Genomic DNA, 19,121 nt, shown 5'->3' with positions numbered 1-19,121 from the left:
TCTCCAGGGTAATCTCTGCCTGAAATTATTTTTTCTTTAATTTGCTTCCCTCCTTACCCCCAGTTTTTGACTTAAAACATGCTGCATTTTGAAAAATCACTGAAGTGTTTTGGAATACCATCTCTCTGTTTCTTTCAGAGGGGGATGCTGTACGAGCACCCCCCAGCAGCTACCAGGGCGAGCCGGCCGCCGTGTCCCTGTCCTGCCTGGATCTGTGTCGGGATGTGACAGATTCGGGGAAACTGAGGCAAAAGGAGTGGCAACGGTTCACCGAGGTCACAGGGTGAATCTGGGAAAGCATCTAGCACAGAGAGCGGTTTATTTCCTGGCTGGGGGCCGTAACCGGGCACACACTTTGCAACTTTTATTGTCGGATCAGGGATGGGCACTGCAGCAGGGGACAGACCCTGTGCCACATCCTCAGCTCCTGCATACTAAAAACCAGTGCTCCCTGTCCCCATGTCACCACACCGTTACCCAGCCTGGTTCCCTTCAACACGGGGAACTGGCTCATCTCATTCCCCAACTCCCCGCCTTCGGTGACACGGGACTGATGCTGCACCCACCCTTCTCCAGTCCTGACCCCGGCAGCACCCACGTCCTTGGCTGCTATTGAGGGTTCCGCGCCAAATTAAACCCCACGTGCCTTCCCCGCCACAGCCAAGCCTCTGATGACACACGCCTGGAGTCATCTTGAACCCGAGTGAGTCAGATGGTTTCCTGCTCAGCCGGTTCCTCCCCATCCTCGCCCCCCCCTCCCCGGGACGGCAGCTGAACCCCACGCCGGAGGTGGAGCCTGGCACCCATGGCGAAGAAATCACGCTGTGGAGCATCAGCGGAGGCCGGGGACCTGTCCTTGGGTGACCCCACAGCCCCACGAAAAGCCCAATTGAACCAGGAAAACATTCTGGTTTCCAGCTCAGGAGTCGGAGACGTCAAACTGCTCACAGCTCCCACCGGCCCTGAGCAGCCCCAGTCGGCCTTTGAGCTGGCCCCCTGCCCACGCACCCTCTTTCTCTCCTGTTTGGAACCCAGAAGGTCGCTGGGGCAGACAGAAGGGGCACTAGACCCCTCGTATGCTGATGGATCGGGGCGCCCTGCTGGCACCGAGACACACACCCCCCCCCCGAGATGCTGGGAGCATCCCACCGCGCTTGGGGAAACTGCGGCTGCACCCGTGGCAGCTCAGAGGAGACGCCGAGGAGCAAGGGGATGCGCGACAGCTCCCCAGAAATGCCAAGGGTGGGAAAGGCCATCCTCCCGCTGACCTTGGCACATTTAAGAGTTGTTAGTTGGTTTCCAGGAATTTGCAATCAGGCGTCCCTCCCACAGCCGCAGAGGAGCCTGTGAGAGGCAGCCAGGGAGGAATCAGCTAGATAAACCTAATCCACCTAGGAAAGGGAGAATAAAACCAGAGACAAACCTGCCCCTGCATCTGGGAATGGCTGCAAATATAGGAAAATTAACTCCATCGCCAGTTTTTCTTTCTTTCAAAGGAACAATGGGGAAGAAGAGCCGCCAGCCCGGTTATTTAGCTCATTCGCCTCCCGTCACATGACAAGATTGAGGTTTGGGGACCAGGAAACCCAGCACGAGCCGGAACATCCGAAGGGAACATGGTTCATGCGCGGCAAACTTTCAAGCCGGGATCTCAAAGGACGCTGCTGAGGTTAATTAAAGTTTGCCCAATCCGTTGGGGGTTTAGATAAGTTAGTACGGCACCCACTTCCCAGCTGGGCAAAGCGAAGGACGGGGGTTTGGGGACGTACGTGACATACCCCCAGGTGGGCAGCAGAGCAGGTAAAGCTGCTCCATGGCAAGAATTGGAAGAAAAAATCCTATTTGGGAGGCTATTTTCAAGGCCCTGATGTGGACACAAACCACAGCTGTTGGAAAGAGAACTTTCTTCCCACGGCCAAGCTCCTTTTCTGCCCAATCCAAAGCGAAAAAGATGCCCAACTCGAACACACCCCAGGCTACTGCCCTAAAAATCTTTTCCCAAAGGCAGTCTTAAATTCTGGGTGAAGCCTTTGGGTTTGATTAAAAAAAAAAATAAATCGCAGCTTTCCAAGAATTTCAGTCCGTACATCTCCCTGTGCTGTGGACTCCCCCCTCCTTGCCTGGGAAGATTTATAAGCCAGGAATAATTTTTGCACCCACGGTGAAAGCATCCAGCTCAGAAACCCAGCTGCTTCCCCTCTTCCCCTTGCAGCGAAGCCGAGCTCCGTGCTCTCGCTGGAGGCTGTGCCGACCCCAGCTTTCCTTTACCTGGAGGCTTCACAGCCATTTGTTTAAAAATAATCTGGAGAAATCCAGTTGTGGAGGCAGCTGTTTAGGGCTGGGAGAGCAGAGCCATCTCCCGCAGCAGCCATAACCCTGGACGACGGCTCCTGGATATTTTTTCCCCTGCACGTCTCAGCAACCCATTTTGTTTGGGCTTCAGAGCTGGGAGGAAAATGAAGCCGGTTCCTGAGGCTTTGCACACCCTTTTCCCAACAGGTAACGAAGCTGAATACCTTAAACCAAAACCTTCCCTCTCCATTATTTCCAGCTCCCGATAAGGAACTCGTAAGCTGCCCGGAGCCTGAGAGGCAGAAGTCGGGCCGTGCCGCTGGCCTATTTCTGCCATCGGGTTACACAACCCTTTCCCGTGGATTTGGCTGTTGCACAACCCTGGGACACTCGCGAGCGGAGGGAGAAGCCGAGCCGTATTTCCTTACAGATCGCTTTGCATTGGGAAGTTATTTCTATGCACTTTGCTTGGTGGTTTGCTTTTTTGGGTTTGTTTTTTTTTTTTTAATGATCTTTCTTGTTTTACTTCCTATTTAATGCAGCTGAATGGCCAACGTGGCGAGTTTTGTTTCTCCGTCGGCGTCCCCAGCATTAGCTGATGGAACAAGCTGGGGCTCTCTGCAGCCCTGCATTTTGCATTTTGTTTTTTGGTTTTTTTTTTTTTTTTTTTGGAAAGGGGGCATTTGCAAATCACGACCCCCCCCACACCAAGGCACCGTAAACCCGGTAACAGGAACCACTGCACAACCTCAGGACTCGGAGCTGAAACCCTCTCTGACATATCCTTAGATGCCCCAAACGCTGGAGGAATAGCCTGAGCCTTCACGCGCAGTCTCCCAGCCAGCATTTTTTTTCCAGGAATCATTTATTTAATACTTGCTGTTTCGAGCCTATGCGCTGTCCTGCCCAAACAAAGGCCGGCTGCTTTCCACCAGCCAGAGGAGAGCAGAAACACTTGCATTTTTCAAGTGCCTGAACTCATGAATTACTGGTGACAAACGTTCCGCGCATCCCAACGGGACACTTTGACTCGCAGTTGCGGTCCAGAAACAGGCTCCGATCGTTCAGAACCCGTAAATTAAGGGAGGGGGAAGGCAAGAAGCTGTTTTCCATGGCAGTGCGGTGGATGGGGGAGCACAGCCCGGGGAAGGGGAGCCCCAGGCGCTGCATTTGCCTCCGAGCTCGGAGCAATGCCCGCCCTCCCTCCCCCGGCACCCCCCACCCTGCCCCGGGCTAACCGGGAGGGCACAGCCGGAGCCAGGGCCCCGCTTCCCCGCAGGGACCTCGTCTCGTCGCCCGCAGGGGTCCCGCCGAGGGGCTCCGGGGGATGCTCCGCGCCCGCGGATGCTGCGCGCCGGCGGGAGGAAGCGGCGACACGTGCTTGCGCGGGGGACCCAGCTCCCGCGGGGGCCGCCGGGGAGGGGAGCGAGACACACACACATCCCCCCCCCCCCCCTTCCTCCTCCTCCCCCCCCGCCCCGCTCCGCGCCGCCGGCCCGCGGGGGGCGCCCGGCCAGGCGGGGTCCCGCAGCCGCCCGCCGCGTCACGTACCGCACGGCCGCCCCGGCGGGGCAGCGGGCGGGCCCGCAGGGCGGCCGCGGCGCCTCCCGCCCGGCCCCTCCGCTGCCCGCTGCTTTTACCGCATTTCCCCTTTTTTCCTCTGTGGCTTTTTTTTTCCTTTTTCCCATTTTTCCTTTTTTATTTATTTTTTTTTTTTTAACTTTTCCCCCCTCTCCTCTTTTACTTTTCCCCCCTCTTTGTTTTTCTTTCTCTTTTTTCCTTTTTCCCTTTTTTCTTTCTTCCTTTTTTTTTACTTTCCCCCTTTTTTTGTTCCTTTTCCCTTTTTTTCTTTTTCCTCTTTACTTCCTTTCCTTTACTTTTTCCCCCCTTTCCTTTTTTCCCTCCTTTTTTCACCCTCCCTTCCCCAATCTGTCCTCGACGACCCCTTTGTTCCACGCATCTTCCCCCCCCCGCCGCCCCCCCCCGCCCCTCACCTTCTGCGCCTGGTCATGGTTGAGCTCTGTGAAGAAGTACGCGAGCAGGTGGGAGGCGATCATCTTGCGCGGCGGGGTGCGGAGCGGTGCGGAGCGGAGGCGGCCGCCGAGCCGAGCGCGCGCCGCGGTACTCGCTCCGCGACAATGTGGCTCATTGAGGAGGTTCCCCCGGCCCACGAGTGACGCGCCGCCGCGGCGGCTTCTCATTGGCTGAGCCGCGAGGGTGTGTGCCCGGCGCGGGGCTGCCGCCCGCCGCTAGGGGGCGCCGGCGGGAGGGGCGAGATGGGGTGAATGGGGTGAATGGGGAGGGAATGCGGGGTGAATGGGGGGCACTGGGGTGAATGGGGGGCACTGGGGTGAACGGGGGGGTGAAGCGAGGGGTGCTGGGGTTAACTGGTGCGGGGTGCTGGGTGGCGGAGGGGGAACAACGTCTTGGATGGGCACGGCGAGGGTGCAGGGAAGGTGAGTGTGGGTGAACTGGGGAGGGGGGCTGAGGGTGCGCTGGGAGGCGTTGTGCGTGCATTGGGGACGTACTGGGGGGTGCGCATGAACTGGTGTGGGGTGCTGGGTGACGGGGGGGTGAACAGGAGGGTGCAGGGGAGACGAGTGTGGGTGAGCTGGGGGGCCTGTGGGTGCTCTGGGAGGAGGGTTACATTGGGTGTGTACCGGGGGTGTGTGCGTGAACTGGTTCGGGGTGCGGGGTGGTGGAACAGGATCTTGGTTGGGCACTGAGTGGGTGTGGGGGAGATGAGTGTGGCTGCACTCTGGGGGGTGTGGGTGCACTGGGGGGGGTACATTGGGGGTATTCGGGAGGGGTGGTGTGTGCATTGGAGGGTACTGAAGGGGGTATGCATGCGTTGGGGGTGCACTGGTGGTGGGTGTACGTGCACTGGGTCTATACTGAGGGGGTGCATAGGGGGTGTGGGGGGGGTTGCCTGCTCTAGGGGAGCGTGCACGGGGCGCGGGGGTGGATGTATGCACCGCTGTCTGTGTGTGCACACCGTCATATGTACACCCGGGAGGGCACACAGCGGCCGTGTGTGAGCACGTGCATGTGTGTGCATGCACAGCCTGGTGTCCACATGTTGGCGTGTGTCCATGAACACACCCGTGGCGGTCACCGGCATCTGCGTGTGCCTTGGTGTGCTCCTGCAGCTGCCGGGCTGTGCGCACGCACACACACACACACTGCAGCCCGTGTGCGTGACATCACATGCGCATTAACGTGCGCATCCGTGTGCACCCGTCAGTGTGCATCCGTCAGCCCACAGCCCGTGGCAGTTCCTCTGCCTGCGCGCGTGTGCTCCGTTCCCTGTGCACAGGGAAAGGCTGGCAGGGGGGTGCTTGACGCACCCCGAACCTTTGGGAAGCCTCCCCCCGGCGTTACCCCAGGGATCTGTCTCCACCATCCCTCCTTCCTCCATCCCACCTCTCTTCTCCAGGCTCCGGCTGGGAATGGAAGGGCCGAAGCCCTGCAGAGTCCGGCAGCTGGGTGCTGTCAGGAGCCCTACGAGGGCCGGGGCACGTCCTATGCCTTCCTGGCCCTCTGGAACAGCTCTGGCTGCCCAGATCCTGGCTCCTAGAAGAGCCGGTCTCAGCAGCCCTGGGGCAGGAGTTACACAACCCGTCTGCCTGCTCCTTGCCGCCCTTTCCCAACCAGTTCTGAGCAGCTCAAACCCTTCATGGCTTTACATTGTAATATTTCTTTCTAAGTGGCCATTTACATCTTTCTTTCTTTTTTTTTTTTTTTTTTTTTCCAGGGGTTGAAACTCCATTTCAAAGAGAGAAGGGGGAGAAGCAACCGAAATAGAGCCAGGGAAACGGAGCCGAGACAACTCCACTGCCAGACTCACTTTCCCGGGTAATCCAGTCCTGCCGGACCCTGCCTATCCCACCCGAGCTTGGCCGGGGTTTTGGTTAAAGCCCTGTATCGGCAGCTGACGCTTTTTAATCTTTTTTCGGTGCACCTCCATTTCCATTCACCCTCTCATCCAGCTTTTTTTTTTTTTTTTTTTTTTTTTTGCTAAATACCCAAATTCTCAGTGGTTAAGATGAAATTAAAGCGGCGTTTATCCTAAAAATAGCTGGGCGCATCTGTCCACCTTCCCCATCTGCTGCCTGCCCAGCTGGATGAAGGAAGCGACTGTACGTGCAAAATGAGGGGTCTGTCTTGTCCTTCCGTCCCACTCGGGAGCTCAGTTCACCTCTGCAAAATCAGTTTATTCAGGGAGGCATATTCCCCAACACTCGATTTATTTGCTGGATAACACCCTAGCCAAGAAAAGGCAGGAGGGGCAGGTCTCCCATCCGTGTGTTCCTCTAAACAGCACTTGTTTTTAAAGTGATTTTTTTTTATTATTATTATTATTTAAAATGAGTTTTTCTAACACATTTCATAATTCCTTTCACGTAATAAACCTCAAAATCTAAATCTTTTCAAGCCGTCCCTCCCAGCTGCTTCCCGGCTCTGTACGGGCTTGTAATAATCTATCGGCATTTAATGCCGCGTTCCTTAGCAAAAGGAAATGAGCTGATTGCAGGGATTGAATTTACAACCAGCTCTAATTTCTTTAATGCGATTCTTTAAAAATGAATGACTGCGGTAATGACAACGTCGGAGCTTGAAAGGAAGGGCCATGCCCAGCGGTCAGAGGAGGGATGGAGCATCCTGGAGTCCTGGGACAGGCTCTGGATGCCAGTGAGGCCAACCTGAGCCATGGCGCAGGGAAAAGCCCCTCGGAAGCGCTGCTGTTCCCCAGGGGAGAGCGCTGTAAACCTGGCGAGGGTGATATCCTCCTTTAATACCGGGGAAACCGAGGCATGGCTCAGGATGGGGATAGAGGAATTGGGAACCAGCTCGGGCGCATCTGATTTTTCCAGGCCGCTGCGCAGCATGAAGCAACCAGGATGATCTTGGAGCTGGAGCCGCTCCAGGAGAGGCGTTAATTCATCTTAGATCACCTGCCCTGTGATTCATTGCTCCATCGGTGCTCTACATAGTTTCCAACAACGTTTCATTTAACGCGCGCGCGCGCGCACACACACACATCCCAAATGAACCCATCGGCAGAAGAATGACACCGGTGACCACTTATTTACTTTGCCTGGTCACCCAAAACACCGGAAACCTTGAACTCGGCTGGACCCAACCCTCACACAGGGCTGGGAATAGAAAACCGGTCCGAGAACTTTTCTTTCTTCGGCAGCCGGGGGATGGAGCATGTGACCTTGAGGCTGAGCTGGGTGAAACAGCCTTTCCCCAGCTCCGCGGCGGGGGCTGAGGTTCACCCATCCCAAACCACTCCACCGAAGGTGGAAGAAGAGGGGAGGATTGCGCTGTGTCTTGGCCGGGAGGAATCCGTCCGTCCATCTGTCCTACCACCGCTCCTCTGAGGGTCCTCGTAACCCCGACGTTGGCTTCCAACCCCCCCATCCCAAAATGTCCAGCTGCATCCCAAGGCCATCCCCCTCCGAGCAGCCAGCTCTCCCCAAAATGGCCGGAGGGAATCCCCGCCAGTCAGGTGGGGACCAGGAAAGTGGGTGCCCCCGAGCTGGTCCACCCCGAGCTTTTGCAGCCCAGCCTTCCCACCCCTGCACAACCAGGTTAATCTCCATTATACAGACGGAAAAGGGGAGATTAAATTAGATTAGATGTAGCCACCTAATTTTAGCTTCCTCACATGTTCCAGGCGCCCTGCTCTGCTCTTGCTTGCTCTCCTCAAACGCTTTCGCTCCCCTCAAAGCCATGGGGCCACCAGCCAGGACAGGAGGAAACCAGACAGGGTTTGGCCAGCAAGTGGCAATCGGTGGGGGGTGCGAGTGTGTGATATGGGGGGGCACTGGAGGTCAGTGGACCTCTGCCGAGAGGGGACCGGTGGTAATGACAGTCATCGTCTGTGGTTGATGGCCACCTTCCGCGGGTGATGGTCACCCTCTGCAGGTGATGGCCATCCTCCACTGGGTTATGGCCATCGTCTGCTGGTGATGGTCACCCCCTGTGGGTGATGGTCATCTTCAGCCCTGGGAGCATCTCCATCCCCACACCGCCTCCCCTGACCAGGAGGATTTTTATAGTGGGAGCTTCAGCACTGGCAAATCCAGTTTGCCCCCTCCGTGCCAAGCTTCTGCCGCGGCCTGTCCCTCTGCCTCCTGCTGAATTACTGCAACATGAGGTTGACATTTCTTTTCTGCGGCCTGCCCTGACCTCCCTCGTGGTGGTGCCAGCCCTAAGCCCTTGGCTTGTCCAGCTGCCGTGGATTCTGTCATCTCCATCAAATGTCTCCTGATCTGAGGGGACATCAGATCCCCCATGGGACCAGCCTGGAGCGCCCCAGGATCAGCCCCGTCATGCAACGCGGAGAGGAGACATCTGAGCCCCCTGCATTTCCACGAGCTGCACTGTCCCCAAGTCCCAGCAAGGTCCTCAAGCCCCAGAGGGGATGTCAGAGCTGGCAGGAGCCCTGGTAGGAAGGACGGTGTCCCCAAAATCTAACATGGCCAAACTTAGGGAGAGCTGGGGACCATCCAGCATCCCAAAGTGGGTCCTGGGGCTGGCAAGGGCTGTGCCGGGCACATGCGAACCTGGCACACCTCTGAGGTCAAAAGCCCTGGCCGGGACACAGGATCTTGAGTCACGCCATCCTGGGATGAATAAGTCGTGCGTGCGGCACTTTCTCAATCGCAGCGGAAAGAGGAGGTTTCTCCAGCCTTCCCCAGGCGCTTTCCTGGCAGCTGGGTCACCGCCACATCCCGCAGCGTGGGGCAGGCACAAATCCCCGGTGTCACCGAGCCGGAGCTGGGGCGTGAGCAGGGCGAGCAGCAGCAGGCAGGCTGCTGAAAGAGCAGGCAGGAGCAGGCAGGGGGATGCTCAGCGCCAGGGGCTTTTCCCTCGCCTCCTCCAGGGGTACAAGCAAGCCCAGGGGATTCGCGGCCCGTGTTAAGTGTGCGGATTTTGGATACTCAAAGGTCCCCTGTTATTCTCCCCCGCCACACCAGGCTCCCTGAGCAGGGTCTCAGGGGTCCCACCCTGGAGTGTGCTGGCAGCGGGATAACCCTGCCATTACCCAGGACCCCCAAAATGCGCCTGTGCCATGGCTGCATCCAGCCCAGGCTCGGTGCAGGACAGGTGTTTGAGCCCTGGCCAGCAGAAGCTGGGAGCACGTGGGAAGCCTCTGGTTCTGCCCCCAAGGTGCAACGTCCCCCCCGGAGCCTCCCCCCTGTGCCAATCCCTGCAAAATCCTTTCAACCCAGCACGGACGATGGGAGGAAATAACCCGAAACCTGGTGTTGAGGAAGGCGTGGGGGCACAGCTATGGCAAGATCCCACCCTTTAGCCCTGCCAGTGCAGGGGCAAGGACCAGCGTCCATGTCACGGCGACGAAGCCGCATGCGGATAGATGCACTTCCCAACCCATCCTTGGTGTTTTGGTGAGACGCTGCTGGAGCCGGTGAGGGAGCAAGGAGCCGGGCGGCCTCTTAAAACCTGGAGCACAACAGGGGGGATCCCCATCCAGCAGCTGGGGGGCTCCTGCTCTCCCAGCCCTTCCCGCTGCTCGGGTGAAACGAGGAAAGGTTGGAAATGAAAAACGGCTTCCTTTTTTTTTTTTTTTTTTTATTGCGCTTTCCAGTGATTATGGTTTTGAAAGAGCGAACAGCTGCTGAGGCACGGGGGAAAAGCTGCTTTTCCAGGGAAACTTCCCAAACAGTGGAGAAACTGCCGGGCAGTCCCAAACCAAGCACAGATGCTCAGCATCCTGACAGGGAAACACTGCTGCTCCCTTGGCCGGTTCTGGGGTGAGAAAAGCAATCCCTAACCCTGGCCCACGGCCTTGCCGGCTCTCCCTGGGATGCAGGAGCAGAGCTGGGCTCTCCCCCGGACCCTTGCTCACCCACGGCAGCATCTCACATCTTGCCCCTGAGGTGAGGACCATGTCTCAAAGCCCTCACTCACATACTTTTCTTTCAATTCACTCCACCAGACAGAAAAACACCCCGAATATTACATCCCGCCTTGCTCTGACATCATCCCACCTGGCTTGGGGCCAGAGGTTTGGGAAACAGCTCTCCTACACCCGTCCACAAATTATTTTGCCGTCCTGTGATCCCCTGCTACCCGCAGCGACTCCCGACGAGCAGAACTGGCCTCGCATCCCTTCGCGCCAGAGCCCGTGGCGGCTGTTTAGCCAGGTGCAAAGAGAGAGAAAAAAAAAAAAAACCAACAAACCTCCAGTCCCAAATCCAGGGAGAAAATCCCCTTACCTGGCGGAAGACTTTGCTGTCCATCCTGTCCATCGCGTGCTCAGACGTCATCCTCAGAGCAGCCGAGCCCGTTTGCTAGGATCTTGTGCCCCACGATGAGCCGGGACCGGGAGAGCTTTATCATCTCTGATCCCTGTGGAGGTAGGTCCTGCGCGTCAGTCCCCAGGTCATTGGCTGGGCACCGCAGAGATAAATATGGGATTTTAGCAGCACCAGGGTAATCTTGGAGCTGCGAGATGAGCCTAACAGAGCTGCCTGGGATGTGATGCTTCACGCGCAGTGCTGGTGGGTTTGGGCTCCTCCTGTCCTGCACCACGCACCATCACCCCCGCCAACACCTCCCGCAGAGCATCCCTCCATGCCGTATCCCTTTGCACGGCAACAAATAGCAGCCGGATCATGGACCAGCCCGTGGGCGACCCCCACAATGCCCCGTCCTCGTGGGGGGATGCCTTGGCTTGCTTGCCCCCAGCCTGAATTTTGGTGTGGACAGTTTTACCGACGAATCCTCGCTCCTTTTTCCTGGCGAGGGAAAATAAAATGGGGAAATTAAGGCTGGGGCAGGATGGAGGTGTTTGTAAAGGGGTGTTTGCTTGGGGCTGGAAGCTCCAAGCTGTGCCAGGTCCAGATGGCCCCAATCCTGGTAAGACCCGTGGAAGTGGTCCCGGGATGCCAGGTTTCATGCGTGTGCATATACGTGTGCACGTGTGCGTGTTGCATGTGTGTGTGCACGTGGGGCAGGGACATGTGGCCACCCACGTGGCTCTTACCCAGCGAAGGGCTTAATCGGGATCTGTGGGCATCTGGCACGGCGGCGGCGGCGGCTCCTCTGCTTATGCAGAGCTCTGGGGCCCTGAAGAACCCCAAAAGACCCAGACGAGATGTAGAAAGACGGGGGGAAGAGCTGCTGGGCTGGCCTGGCAGCCTCCCGAGCCCCACGGCTCTGTCCCTACGTGACCATGGGGACATGAGTCCCCTCTCCCCGCCGCAGGAGAGGAGCCGCTAAGCAAAGAGGTTTAAGGTTGATGCACTTACTAATTCTATCAAACGGGGATTATCTGGCACGGAGGGCCGGGCAGCACTGGCGATCAGCGCCAGTGTGGTTATCTGTGACAGACAGGCAGAACTTGCTGTTGGGGAGGAGGACGGAGCTGAAGCCCCGGGTTTCCCTGTCGCAGGTGGCTGGGCTGTGACAGGGGCTCGAGAGAAGGGGCCAGGCAGGTCTGGGGGAGGCAGAGTCCCCGTCCGGGCTCAGGCAGCGCCTGGATGTGCTGAAGCCTTAACCCAGCCCTAAACCTCAGTCCGGCCTCTAAGCTCGGCACCTTCCCTCTGCAAGGTGCTGCGCGAGTTGGGGAGAGCGAGGCAGAGCAGAGCCCCATCCCTTTCCGTATCCCATCCCTGTCCCCATCCCGACCCTGTCCATCCCTGTCCCCATCCTGGTCCCTGTCCCAATCCCGTCCCCGTCCCTGTCCCATCCTCATCCCTGCCCCTGTCCTTCTCCCCATCCCTGTCCCCATCCCCATCTCCAGCCTGGTCCCTGTGCCTATCCCATCCCCTTCCCTGTCCCATGCCCATCCCTATCTTGGTCTCTGTCCCCATCTCATCCCCATCCCCGGGGCATGTGGCTGACGGTGGCAGCCCAGGACTAAACCAGACCCTGGGGTGGCTGCGGGACCCCCTGTGCTCACAGCCACGCTGGCTGCGATGGCAGCCGTGCCATCAGCCGCTCCCCTGGCAGCCACCTGCCTCGTGCCGGGGCAGTTTGGCGACACCTTTGGCTGTCGTAAACTTCTTTTAACTCTGAAAATTCCTTGGATGGGGAAAAAAGCCCTCCACCGGCCGCCGGCTTTTACAAAAAGACTTCTTCAAGTGTGGAAGGACAGAGCTGCCTTTGTGCCGTCCCTGCTCCTTTTGCTGCCGGCGCAGAGGAAACGTCACCGAGCCCTCCCCGAGCTCGTCACCGAGCTTTACAATCCACTTCCCGGCACATCTGTGCTGGGAATCTCCAGGAAGGGGAAAATAAAATGAACTGCGAGCATCGGGTGGTGGGAGATGTGCCCGGGAGCCAGAGGGACGGGGGGGGCCAGGAGCGCCGCTGGGGGTGCCGGCAGGTATTAGCTCCCCGCTGCCAGTCCCAGCAGGACTTTAATTATTATTTTTATTTAACCGAGTTGGAATTGTTTCATCTCTTGCCGTAATAAAGGATAGGGTTGATGGGAGCCAGGCGTTGCTGAGCCCTGTCACCCGGCCGTTCCCAGCCCATCCCTGCCGGAATCCTTGTCGCGGTGGGTGCCAGAGCTGGCCAATAAACCCCTTTATTGTCCCTCCTGACTCATGTTTAACCCAGCACATGGCGGGGGCGAGACCTGCCCTTTCCCAGCATGGGACCCCCCCGGGGGACCTCAGCGGGTGGCCAGGGACTGTCCCCACTTCCCCAGCGTGGCGTCTCCTGCTTTTCATTAAACTTCTTTATAATGAGGCGGTGGCGGCGAGGCTGGGATGCAGGCAGGACGGCGGCGCCCCCCAGGATGTCCCCCAGCCCCCCAGGCATCACACTGAGAACCTGCTGACTGCAACCCCGGCAGCGTCCAGCTCCGGGGCTGGGGGCAAAAGCAGCCTCTGGACTTTTCCTCGCAAATACGCCTTCACATTTCCAGCTCAAACAGCCGGACGAGCCAGGAAACCTCGGCTGAGACGGAGCTCTCTGCCTCCTGCCGGAGCCCGGTTGTATTTTGCTAAGATAAGGCATTCAGGAGACGCAGATATCAGTATCGCTGTCAGCATTGATGGCAGCGAGAGAGATGATTTTATGGCTTTAATGGCAGGATAAAAGCTTTTAAGGAGGCCTCGCCGGCTGCATGGCAACCCACGCTCCCCCGTTTCCCACACTGTGAGCCCCATTCCCAGGCACCAGGTGGTCCTGATGCCGAGCGGGGCTTGGACCCCCAGTGAGCTCAGGGACTTGGATTTGCCGATTCGGCGGCAGCAGCCCGGTGAGGAAACCTGGCTGCCAGCGACGCTACCAATTCCTGGGTGCAGCTGGCCGGGAGAGAGGGCGTCTTGGGAGGTTCGATTAAGTGTTTTATGAAGGCGGTGGCCAGCCGTGGCCAGGATCTGGCCAGCCAACCCATCACGGGCGTTCGTGAGCAGCACGGAGCCAGCATGAGGCCGGTGGCTCCGGGAGGGACTGGCCATGTCTGAGGCGTTTGGGGCCATGCCAAGAAAGATTGGGCTTAATCGCACGTCAACAGCTGCCCCGCGCCAGGAGCCGGCCACGCCGCAGCCCTGGCACCAACCCTCTTCCCTGACCTTCCCGGCACTGACCCCGCCGCAATAATTAGAAACTTTTTCCAGTCTCGTGGTAGTAATTTTTTTCCGGTCTTGTGATAACGGCAAATATCAGATCCTGCCGGAATGTCGGTGCTGCCAGTTGGGATGTGGGCGGGATGGAGTGAAACTAATGGGATAGGGAGAGCCAGCTTCAGGGAGCAGCCCAGGGCCAGGGCTTTGGGACCTGAGCCTGGCTCTTGCTCCAGCCGCACTCAGTGCAGGGAAAATAAACGGGGTAACTGGGCATGTTTTAGCCATAACGGTTGGAAAACAGCCTTGTCCCAAAGCGTTCCCGACGGGCAAACAGCCCCCGGGCTGCTGGCATGTTGTTTTCCGGGAATTCAGCCCATATGCTTCCCAAGCTCCCATCCCTGCCGGGAGCAAAGCAGACCGCAACCCTGGGAAGGGAAATTGGGGTTAATCCCCCAAAACTCAGAAATCCTTGGGTTGCCCTGAGCCCCGGTTTGGGGTGACTCGAGCCCTTATCCGAACCCTCTGGAGATGCTGCGCTGCTGCAGGTGCTCTGCCCTTTCCCCTCGGCCTTTCCCTTCTGCTCTCCTCCAGCTCACCTCGCCTCCGCGGGGCTGCTGCTGGTTTTAGAGGGGCCACGTCCCAGGCTGGCAGATGCAGAAAATGAGGGGTGTGTGTGTGTGTGTGGGGCAGGGGGGGATAAAATAAACTCCTGTCTGGCTTTGCAGCGTCCTCGTCCACTGCAGGTGGTCCCCAGCGCTTGCTGCGAGCGGGGGCTGATAACTGTGACCCCCCCCAATAACTGTGACCGCTGAGAAATATGATCTCCAATAACCATGAACCCTAAGAAATACGGTCCCTAATAACCGTAACCCCTAACAGCCATGACCCCTAAAAGACGTGGTCCCTAATAACCCTGACCCCTAATAACCCTGATCCCTAAAAAACACGGTCCCTAATAACCGTAACCCCTAATAACCCCGACCCCTAAAAGACGTGGTCCCTAATAACCCCGACCCCTAATAACCCCGACCCCTAAAAGACGTGGTCCCTAATAACCCTGACCCCTAATAACCCTGACCCCTAAAGAACACGGTCCCTAATAACCCTGACCCCTAATAACCCCGACCCCTAATAACTCCGACCCCTAAAAGATGTGGTCCCTAATAACCCTGACCCCTAAAAAACATGGTCCCTAATAACCCCGACCCCTAATAGACGTGGTCCCTAATAACCCTGACCCCTAATAACCCTGACCCCTAAAGAACGCGGTCCCTAATAACCGTGACTGCCAATAATCATGACCCCTAATAACTGCAACCCCCTAAAATCCACAGTCCCTAATAACTGTGACCCCTAATAATTCCGCCCCCCTCCCCCAGGTCTGCTCCCATCCCCTTGGGGTGAGGCTCCTGCAAATCCCATTTGCACCAGCAACCCCCAAACCCTTACGTTGCCCACCCCCCCCCCGGAGCCTCCCCCCACTTCCCATTTTCCCCTCGATTTTTTCATCCCAAACCAGCCAAATCTGGACAATTTTTCCCAGGTATAAAACAAGGGGAACAGAGCGATCCCCTGGGAAATGGATTCCTTCCACCGTTGAATAAAGGCGAGCACAGCCCCTGTTTTGGGGGCAGCTTTAAACCCACCTGCCCTCGGATTAATTAGGAAGATCCGCTCCCCCCCCCCCTCCCCGATCGGGGCAGTAATAATGTGATTATCCGGATCCAGCTGCAGGATAGGGAAGCTCATTATGGAGCATTAAAGAGGGTAAAATGGGGTTTTCTGAGGTTCTATTAAAAGTTCGTTTGCCTTCAAGGCATCTCTGAAGCTCATTTTGGGGCTCACTTGGGTTTTTTTTTTCAATTTGCTGCTCCAGCCCCGGTCTCCCTCTGGGCAAGGAGGAAAGTGATAGGACCCCGGTGTTGCACCAGGGATGGTTTTCAGCCCCCTCAGGTGCTTTCGGCTTTGGGGAAACTGAGGCACGACGGCCACAGCCCTGCACGGGAGAACACGTCTGTCCCCCCCCCCGCAACCCATGGGGCAACTGCGCTCCACCAGCAGCCCCCAAGCCCCCCCTGGGAAAAGCAGGCCAAGCTGCTTTGGTGGGGTTTTCTCCCCAAAAACATCGGAGGGGTGGAGGGACAGAGTCTCAGGAGGGGGAAAACCATCCTGGGCATGGGGCTGGGATGAGGTTCCCCCCGGTGAATAACCCGGGGTGACTGCTGGCCTCAGTTTTTAGTGGGAAAAGGGGATTTTTTTTTTTTTTTCCCCTCTTTCCAGCTGCGCCGAGGTTTCTGCCTCGCAGGGACTAACACTGCCATCTACCGAAACGGCCCTTGCCGTTATTAAACATCTCCTATTTTTTTATTTTCCCCACCCAAAAGCGCTTCCCACATTTTTCAGGAGGCTCGAAGCCTCCCCGGCAAACCCCTCTTCCTCCCTGGGGGGAAAAAAGGCCAGTTGACCATTCCCAGGGCGCCAGGCCTGGTCCCCCGGGACTGTTCCCCCCGGGGGGGATGGTTTTGGGTCCCTTTTTGGGTCAAGGCTTTATGGCAACCAGGAGTTCGGGGCCTCTGCTGTGCCTCAGTTTCCCCACTCAGCAGCTGAGCCCCTACCTCTCCCCGCACCGCCCCACTCGTTATCCCCCACTGGGCCCCACCTGCAGCTCGTTGGGCTCCCAGGGTATTTAAGGCCCCTTTTTTTTTTTTTAAAAAAGCAGTTTTCCATCTTTTTGGGTTGTGGTGCAGCTGGGTGAGGTTGGAGCGTGGGATCTGTCCCTTCCCTAGGTATGGGGGAGGCTAGCAGAGATGGGGGGCGGCCGGTGGGGGTTCTGCTGCCCACCCCAGCCCCTGAGGTGCTGGAGATGGTGCTGAGCCAACGCTACGGCCCCCTGCCCCACGCCGCCGCCATCGCCCGCCTGCGCAAGCAGCCAGCCGGGGGCTACCAGCCGGCCGGGGACCTGGCTGAGATGCTGGAGCGACGGCAAGCGGCCAACGCCAAGGAGCGTGAAAGGGTGAGGGGACCCCCACAAAACCCCTCTGCACCCCCCCCCCCAGATCCCGGGGGGGTGCAACTGCTGCTATCCTGGGGCTGTTCTAGTCGAAGGGTAAACCGGTAGCAACACCCTTGGCAGCAGGTTATGGGGGGGGGATTGCCTTTGCCTCTGTATTTGGGGGGTCCCCGGTTTAATCCTGGGGTCCCTGTTTTAATGGGGGGACGGGGAGGGGGCTGGCTTAATCCTGGTGAGCCCAGTTTAATCCTGGGGGGTCCCCGGTTTAATCAGGGGCAGGGCTGGGTTAATCCTGGGTGGGCCTGGTTCGATTCTGGCAAGCCCAGCTCCGTCCAGGGGGGTCCCCGGTTTAATCAGGGGGGGTGGTCTCAGTTTAATGCTGGGGGAGCTCTGTTTATAGAATCATAAAATGGTTTTGGTTGGAATCCCGGGGGGGGGAGTTTAATCCTGGGGGGCTGATTTAATTCTGGAGGGGCCTAGTTTAATCCTGGGGTTTGTCCCGGTTCGATCCTGGGGTTGCCAGTTTAAGAATCGGGGGTGGGGGGGGGTGGGGTGTTCCCCTCGTTTAATCTTGGGATCCCTCAATTAATCCTGGGGGGGGAGCCCCGTTCAATCCTGGGGAGCCCAGTTTATAGAGTCATGGAGCGGTTTCGGTTTGAATCCTGGGGTGGGGTGTCGCGTCACCGGTTTAATCCTGGGCGGGGGGCGGGGGGCGCGCCTGGCTCAATCCCGGTGAGTCCAGTTTAATCCTGGGACGCCTCATTTAATCCTGGAGGGGCTGGTTCAATTCTGTGGTCCCTGATTTTAATAATGAGGGGGGATGTTTAATCCCGGGCGTCGTCCCAGTTTAATCCTGGCAAGACCTGTTTAATGATGGGGGGGGCGGGGGGGGGGGGTTCCAGGTGTAATTCTGGGTGGGGCTGGTTTAATCCTGGGGTCCCTGATTTTATTGGGGGGGGCAGTTTAATCATAGGGGTCCCTGCTTCAGTCCTGGGGTGGGGGGGGTGGGGGCGCTGGTTTGATCCTGGTGTTTAATAATGGGGGGGGGTCCCCAGTTTAATCCTGGGGGGTGGCGGCGGCGGGGGGGGGGGGGAAATGGGAGGGCTGGTTCAATTCTGGCAGGTGCAGTTTAATCCTTGGGGGTCCCTGTTTTCATCCTTGGGGGTGGGGGGGCAGTTTAGTGCCGGGGTCCCCCCCCCTGTGTTCCCACGGGGCGTGACTCGATTCGTTCCTTCGTTCCCGTTCAGATTAAAAACCTGAACAGCGGCTTCTCGCGGCTGAGGACCCTGGTGCCCCTCGTCCCCCGCGACCGCAAGCCCAGCAAGGTTGACACCCTGAGAGCGGCCGCCGAGTACATCCGCCTGCTGCGCCTGGTGCTGGATGAGACGGGGGGCTTCGAGGTACTGGGGGGGGGGGATGGGATGGGGTGGGTCACCCCCAAAATAGAGCCCCTGCATCCCAACCCCCCCCCTTCTTACACGTGCGTGTAAGAATGGGCTGATCCCCGTTTCCTTGCTTGCCAGTTTTCAGGGTGCGATTAATTTTAAAATTAAAAATGAGAAATGAAATTAATTATTAGTCCGGGGAGGGGGGCGGGAATGTTATTCCTCATCCGAGGGTCCAGAACAGGGGAAAAAAAACAAACAAACAAACAAAAAAAAAAAACCCAAAACCTCAAAATAGCAATTTGTGATTTTTTTTTTTTTAATTTTATTTTATTTTTAATTCCCCTTTGCCCTTTTCTCCCCCATTTTCCCAGCGGCAGGACAAGGATGCTGAGCAGGAGCTGGGTGACAGCGGGCAGGGGGACCCCGGGACCTGGCCTGGCGGTGTCCCCACCCCATGCCCGTGGGGTCCCCCCGTCCTGCCCCTCTGCACTGGGCTACCAGAGGAGAGCGGGGGGCCGGTGAGTTGGGGGTCACCCCCGAGGGTGACAGGGTTGGGCGCACCCTGGAAGCGGGGGACGGCACCCATGGGCCTTGCAGGGAGCCCCCACACATGGGCTCGGGGGTTTTGGGGAGCCTCTGGCTTCTATCAGCATAAATGGGGGTTGCTTCAAATCGGCTTTTACCACCCACCCCCCCCATCCCCCAAAAAAAATCCAAAGGAGGGAAAAATCTTTTTCTTTTTTTTTTTTTTTGAAGGTTTTCCCAACCAATCCCTAAAAAAACCCGAGGTGTCCCGCAGAGACCCGCGGGGGAGTCAGTGTGATGGCCAAGTTCAACGCTCCTCAAGCAACAATTTTTTTTATTTTATTTTTGGGG

General features: G+C 57.7%; 2 protein-coding genes across 5 annotated transcripts in view; one reads left to right on the top strand and one right to left on the bottom strand.

Moving 5' to 3' along the window:
* The window catches only part of HK2 (hexokinase 2), a 26,268-nt gene extending 21,847 nt beyond the window's left edge, over nucleotides 1-4,421 (bottom strand). Inside the window, exon 1 of the mRNA XM_054180886.1 lies at nucleotides 4,287-4,421. Within this exon, the coding sequence (XP_054036861.1) occupies nucleotides 4,287-4,349 (63 nt within the window). The 5' untranslated portion in view covers nucleotides 4,350-4,421. The remainder of the gene's footprint in view (nucleotides 1-4,286) is intronic.
* Nucleotides 2,059-19,121, top strand: FIGLA (folliculogenesis specific bHLH transcription factor). 4 transcript variants are annotated; one of them, XR_008463204.1, is made up of 7 exons: nucleotides 2,059-2,499; nucleotides 6,047-6,147; nucleotides 9,914-10,079; nucleotides 10,265-10,685; nucleotides 18,105-18,257; nucleotides 18,617-18,763; nucleotides 19,002-19,121. XR_008463204.1 is itself a non-coding variant. In XM_054180892.1 (4 exons), the coding sequence occupies exons 1-4, from the start codon at nucleotides 16,636-16,638 to the stop codon at nucleotides 19,020-19,022; spliced, it is 546 nt and encodes a 181-aa protein (XP_054036867.1). In that variant the 5' UTR covers nucleotides 16,634-16,635; the 3' UTR covers nucleotides 19,023-19,121. The 4 variants fall into 4 exon arrangements, 1 of the variants encoding a protein (XP_054036867.1); XR_008463202.1 differs by lacking the exon at nucleotides 2,059-2,499 and adding an exon at nucleotides 4,379-4,509; XR_008463203.1 differs by lacking the exons at nucleotides 2,059-2,499; nucleotides 9,914-10,079 and adding an exon at nucleotides 4,379-4,509.

This window comes from Rissa tridactyla, chromosome 20 (assembly GCF_028500815.1).
Source record: "Rissa tridactyla isolate bRisTri1 chromosome 20, bRisTri1.patW.cur.20221130, whole genome shotgun sequence".
Lineage (NCBI taxonomy): Eukaryota > Metazoa > Chordata > Aves > Charadriiformes > Laridae > Rissa > Rissa tridactyla.
The sequence above is the reverse complement of the archived record's forward strand: the minus strand, read 5'-3'. Positions and strand labels throughout refer to the sequence as shown.

Excerpts from the sequence above, each read along its gene's own strand:
- FIGLA (XM_054180892.1), top strand. The coding sequence starts at position 16,636 with ATGGGGGAGGCTAGCAGAGATGGGGGGCGGCCGGTGGGGGTTCTGCTG. Across the intron at positions 16,861-18,104 it reads ACGCCAAGGAGCGTGAAAGG|ATTAAAAACCTGAACAGCGG; the intron begins GTGAGGGGACCC and ends GTTCCCGTTCAG. Across the intron at positions 18,258-18,616 it reads ATGAGACGGGGGGCTTCGAG|CGGCAGGACAAGGATGCTGA; the intron begins GTACTGGGGGGG and ends CCATTTTCCCAG.